Raw genomic sequence first — 6,000 nt, 5'->3', positions numbered from 1 at the left:
TCTTTCCAATTACAATACCGTCCAAGGTTTAAAATCATGATTTAGTATAATACATAATAACACTCAGTGTAATACTTAATAATGGGGCTTCCCTGCTGGCTCAGACGGTAAAGAATCTGCCTGCAACGCAATGAGACCCAGGTTCAATCCCTCGGCCAGAAAGATCCCCCTGGAGGAGGGCACAGCAACCCACTGCACCATTCTTGCCTTGAGAATTCCATGGATAGAGGAGCCTGGTGGGCTACAGTACCTAGGGTTGCAAAGAGCTGGACACAACTGAGTGATTAACACTTAATAACATGAGAAAATGGTGATGTTAAGTAAATAAAAGGGAGGCTATAAAAACAATGGGACTTCAATTTTTTAAAAGAAAGGAAGAATGAGAAAATTGTTCATTTCTACACACATATAGGAAAGAAAATTCACAGAAATAACTTCTAAAATATTTATTTGGTGGCAGTGGGTCTTTGTTGTGACACGCAGGATCTTTCCTTGCGGTACACTGCAGTCAGGAGGCATCAGATCAGAGCTGTCGCACCTCCCCCGAGGGGAGGCTGCCTTCCTGCAGGTCATCCAGCCTCCTGTCCACCTCCAAGGCCCAGGAGCTCACTACAATCCACACAGCAGGGGCCGTGCCTGTCAGTGTTGGAATAAAAACCCTCCATCCCAACCCACCTCACTGCTCAGGGCCTTTCTTCTACCATCCCAGGTCCTGCCTTGTGTTTCATGAGTGGAGCTCACGGGGGACCAAACCCATCCCCTCCATCTCCAGGCGTTCAGAAAGCCCTTTCATAATGCCGGAATAGACATTGCTCCCGGCCTTGCCAAGCAGACAGGTGAGGTAGTATTTATAGCCTGAGAATAACTGGATGCTAATTCCCTTCTGTAGGAGAGTGACTGAAGTTCAATTCCCTCCTCTATGAACTCAGAAGTGGGGCTAGCTGCAGCTGGGAGGCTGTGACTGACAAGGAACAGGGGACTGTGTGCATAAACATACACCCAGCTCAAACCCGGCCCGGGGGCCCACTCCCACCAAAGCGATTCTGACCAAGAAAGGCCCTGGCAGGAGAAGCCATCAGCCAGCTCCCTTCCTCTCCAGTTCTATTGACAACCCTGACCCTTAACCCACCCTTACTTTCAGGTGAGCATACCTCCTCCTGCCAGGCGTGGTATTCCTCGTGAGAAGCAACCCAGTCCTGTCATCCACTCCCCGTCACACCTGAAGCAGGAGTTGCACTGATCCATTAGCCCAGAAACTCCCAGGACAAGTGCCATCTCTGCCCATGTGTCTGTTCCCTGACACACCAGTGAGCCCGAGTCCCACCCACTCCTCGCCCCTCACATGAATGGCTACATCCTCCTTCCCTTCTCCAGCCACCACTCTCAGAAAGTCCATCAGGAGACCCCCGCCGCCCTGCCACTCTCGGCTGAGACCCTGGGACCCCGAGGGGCCCACTCCCTGGGAGGGGGAGGAGTGGACATGGCTCGATGAGCAACAGGGTGGGCACCACCCAGACGCCAGAGCCCGCTCCACTAGGGAAACCATCAGTGGAACCAAGTCCCCGCCCTTCCTGAACATGAGAAACGGAGCCCCTGAGTCTTCTCATGGTTAAAGACGCTGTAGAGAAGAGGGTGGAATGGAAGCCAGTCCTGGGAAGGGCTCTCCCAGGGCACCGATGCAGGGCCCACCCCTCATGGCCCCGCTCCCCGCCAGGCCTGACCCTTCACCTGGATGCTGGACCCTGAGGAAGTGGTGGTGTTTTTTTTTTTTTCCTCTTGAGAAAGTTTTGAGTGGAAAAGAAGCTCCCTAACCAACGTTTATATAACAACAACATAAGCATTTTATTTTTTCATTAAGCTTCTTAGTTTCTTAGTATCACAATGGAATGATGAGAAAACAAGAACAACCAAAAAAAAAAAAACCCATGAGTCTGCAAATCTCTGACAAACAGCAGAGACTTCAAGGCAATTTAGGGGGAGGGAGGAGAGGCCTGACGGAAGCGCCAATGCAGCCCCAGCGTCATGCCTCTCCTGAGCGGGCTGGGCCAGGGGGGTGGAATGGTGGGAAGGTGGCACCGTCGCAGCTGTCCTTGGCATCGCTGCCTGGTGACTGACACGCATGATCGGCACAGACCACCCTACAGGGCGTCCCGGTGCTGCCCTGGTACCTGGCCGCATGACCCCCGCCTGCTCCAAACACCCCATGCCCTTCAGCTGGTGCTGAGATGCCCTGGAGCCAGTTCTGCTGGGCGGGCAGCAAGACAGGAGCACGGAGGAGTTGTGAGCATCAGAGGAGCAGCCGAGGCTGGTCAGGAGACACCGGTGGCAGCCAGCGGAGGTGGTGCAGGGGCAGCAGCAGGAGTCGGGGTCCCTCGGGCGGTGAGCAGGCCACACCTAGAGCTTCACGGTGCCAGGGGGCAGGCTGTCGTTGCAGAGCCGGTAGTAGCGCAGGTCGTTGACCAGCCTGTGCACATTCTGGGTGAATGAGGGCAGGTCCTGGAAGGCAGGGGCACAGCTGCAGCCCAGCCCCACACGACACCCAAACCACCCACATCTCTCAGCCACTGCTTCCCACAGGGTGTTCGGGGCTCTGCGGACCCTCTACCAGACTCGAAACTGTCCTCATTCTTTGCCCCACACGTGAGCAAAAGCACGGCAGGAGGAAAAGAACGACAGCTGGCACAGCCCTAGTGCCCACCACGTGCCAGGCCCTGTCCCCAAGCAATTTGGAGACGAACTCATTCAATCCTCACGGCCAGCCTGCGACACAGACTGTTAGCACTGCCACTGGAAGGGGGAAGAGAGTGAAGCACAGAGAGACTAGGAAACCTGCCCCGGTGACACAGGCCGGAAGGGAGGGCGTCCAGACGGAAGTCACTTCCCCATGGCCAGCCAGGCCCCTCTGCAGAACCGTCTCCAACCAGGGCCCAGGCAGGCCCTGCCAGTCACGCATCACACACCGGAAGCGGCCTACATGCCACCCAACACCTAGCCTGCTGGCCACAGAGTGCAAACATAGAAAGCCTCCCACGGGAAGCCCAAAGTCAGCCACGGACCACTATGGGACCACCAGAGGTCGTCTTCTTCACTTGGGGATTGGATCAGTAACGCCAGATTACAGGTCCACACACAGAGGAACACCTACAGTGCTTGTCCACACCTGCAAGGCCACCTGGCTACCCTCCCTCCTCTCAAAGGCGGCCTCTTCCAAAAAGGCCACTCAGATACGATCTATTTCCTGGCCTCAACCGGGGAGGTCAGCGCCTCTGCTCCGAGCTCTCGGAGGCCCGTGGCTCTCCCTGCCCGTGGACAGAGCACAGGTTCCGGAGCCAGAACCCCTAGCTCTGGATCCTGCTTCTTGAATCTACCAATCCCAAGTTCTGTACTGCTGACCTTTCTGAGCCTGGGCTCCTCTGTGAAGCAGGGCTGGCAACAGGACCCACCCTTCACAGAAGGCTGTTGCAAGGCTTAAAGAAGTCAATGGAGCTGAGCTCCACCAGCTCCACTGAGCTAGTGGCTCAGTGGGAAAGAATCCACCTGTCAGTGCAGAATCCCTGAGCCGGGAAGATCCCACATGCAGTGGAGCAACTAAGCCCGTGCATCACAACTACTGAGCCTGTGCTCTCCAACCAGTGAGCCACGATTCCTGAAGCCGGTGCGTCTCAGTCAGTGCTCCAGAACGAGAGGAGCCACCACAGCGAGAGGCCTGCGCACCACAGCTAAGAGAGCAGCCGCCACTCTCTAAAACTAGAGAGAATCCCGAGCAGCAACAAAGACCCAGCCCAGCCAAAAATAAATAAATAAAATAAAATTTTTTTTTTAAACCAAGCACATAAGGTGCTTGGCTCAGTGAGGTCCACAGAGGTCACTGTTGCCTGTCTTCCCAGCAAGATGCTTGCAGGCAGGGTGAGTGGCGCTCCCGGAAACCCTGGCACAGGGCCTGAGACGCAGCCAGCTTCAACTACACGGTGGATGAATGAATGAAGGCACTGACTACTTATTTCATCCTCGTGAAAACAAACCCAGGGATGTTTTTAAAATCAATGGCTCCTGAATGCCAAGTTCAAATTTCCTGAGTGAAACACAGGAGTACTGCTGCAAAAGCACCCCAGGTGCTCGATGCATACTGAGATTTCAAAGCCACTGTTTAAATCCAGAAGTCAACCTAACAGTGGCACCACTAGAAACCAATCACTGAACATTAGGGCCTCCAGGACAAGGACAACAGAAAGACCCAACTAGCTGAAGTGAACTTCAAGAAGCTCAGGAGAAAACATCAATCCCAGGGAGAGAAAGACTCCAAGACAAGGGAAAACAGGAGCTGAGTCTAACAAAGAATGATCCTGCCACGTATCACAGAGGAGACGATCAAGGAGCATGTGGAGTTTCCCCAGCAAGAGCAACACGTGCCCCTGAAGAGGCAGGTGGACAGGCAGTTGCACACGGGTCAGGTCAGCAACACTGAGAGGACACAGAAGGAGCAGGCATCACTGCGCCAAGGGTGAGGAGGCGGAAGACAAAAAATTATTGGACACATAAAGGTCCTGGAAGAGCCTCCTGGCAAGCGAGCAGCGAAGACTTGGCAGGGTAAACAGGAAGGAAGAGGGCCGGTGAGGGCCCAGCAAGGAGGCCCCAGGGCAGAAGAGCCGGCACCACGGGACCCAGACACACCAGCAGGGATGGCTTCCCACACTCCAGAGACCTCACCACCCCAGCTCCCACCTGAGGGGCTGCCCAGCCACCTGACTGCCTCCGGGGGAACAGCGTGGGGAAGAGCGTGAACGCCAGGAGGCTCCTCCCAGGCCCCAGCAACAGGTCAGCCCCTCTGTGCCTAGCATCTGAGAAGAGCCCAAGGCCCCACCTCTAACCCTGGGCTCCCTTCCAAGCACCAATCTTCTCGGTCTGTCACAAGTCTGGGCTGTGCCAGCTCACGACCCAGAGGAAACAAGAGCTGGGCCCTACTCAGAGGTGGGCTCGACGGGGTGCAAAGAAGCTGAGACAAACCAGGTGGATGGCTGGGGCCAGAACAGGGATTGGGGGCTGAGCAGCAGAGACAAAGAATATACTCGCCACAGAGGCCACCCCGAGGGACAGCACGTGCCCCTCAGTCTGGTCACAGCACCGAGTCCCCCAGGAGCCGCACAAACTACAGCAGAGCATGTCCGAGGCAGCCTGCTCCGCCTCTCGGAACGGGCACCAGGCCTGAGCGCCCACGCCTGCCCTCCTCCCTTCAGCCGGGCCTCCCTCTCCTCACCCGATCCATCTTGAAATTGCGCCCCAGCACGTTTTTCTGGTTGGCATCCACACCGTCGCAGCTGGTGAGGAACTCCGGGAGGAAGGCCGTGAAGAAGCCGTCGAAGTCCACGGAAGCCATGTTGTAGATGGCGATGCCGATGTCCTCCTGCAGGAGGTCGTGGGACCTGCACACCAGGACCTGGAGCAGCACGTTCACAAACTGGAAGAGCATGGCGCTCCGGAAGATCTTCTGCAGACAGACAGACGGACGAGCGGGGTGAGTGGCAGGCCGGCAGGCTCCACAGCCACTGACCGGGGGAGGCTAGGCCTGGGCCCATGACACCCCTGACAACGAAGCCTTTATCTGAGAGCTGGCAGGGCACTCACCTTGTGGTACAGCTTCTGCTTGGTGTTGAGAGTCTCCAAGTAAAAGAGGTTTTGTTTAAATAGGTGGATATCAGGCTGGAGAAAGGACTGTCCAAAAGCCTAGGAAGTAAGACCACCGTTTTATTAGCAACCTTTATACACCCTTAGATCCAGCCCATCCAGGGCACCTCCCTACACCCAGAGACCCAATACTCGCTGGCGGCACCCCATGTCAACACAGGGTGAGGGCGCCTGCTGCCTCGCTCTCCTGGCCCACCTGGTCAGATCTTTGGAATGCTCCTGTGTCGTCTGGGCTCCCAAGAACTCCCCACTGGGCCTCACTTACTTGGTTGCATCTTGACCCTTTTGTAATAAACCTCTAACCTCCTTCACAGAGTC

General features: G+C 55.9%; 1 protein-coding gene across 3 annotated transcripts in view; it reads right to left on the bottom strand.

The window, feature by feature from the left end:
- Window positions 1-1,937: 1,937 nt before the first annotated feature.
- Window positions 1,938-6,000, bottom strand: part of XPO6 (exportin 6) — a 107,231-nt gene continuing 103,168 nt past the window's right edge. For all 3 annotated transcript variants that reach the window (XM_068967327.1, XM_068967328.1, XM_068967329.1), the window contains 3 exons: window positions 5,623-5,721; window positions 5,255-5,485; window positions 1,938-2,496 (listed from right to left, as the gene is read on the bottom strand). In XM_068967327.1, the coding sequence (XP_068823428.1) occupies window positions 2,395-2,496; window positions 5,255-5,485; window positions 5,623-5,721 (432 nt within the window). In that variant the 3' untranslated portion in view covers window positions 1,938-2,394. The remainder of the gene's footprint in view (window positions 2,497-5,254; window positions 5,486-5,622; window positions 5,722-6,000) is intronic.

This window comes from Capricornis sumatraensis, chromosome 3, assembly GCF_032405125.1.
Source record: "Capricornis sumatraensis isolate serow.1 chromosome 3, serow.2, whole genome shotgun sequence".
NCBI classification, from domain to species: domain Eukaryota; kingdom Metazoa; phylum Chordata; class Mammalia; order Artiodactyla; family Bovidae; genus Capricornis; species Capricornis sumatraensis.
The sequence above is the reverse complement of the archived record's forward strand: the minus strand, read 5'-3'. Positions and strand labels throughout refer to the sequence as shown.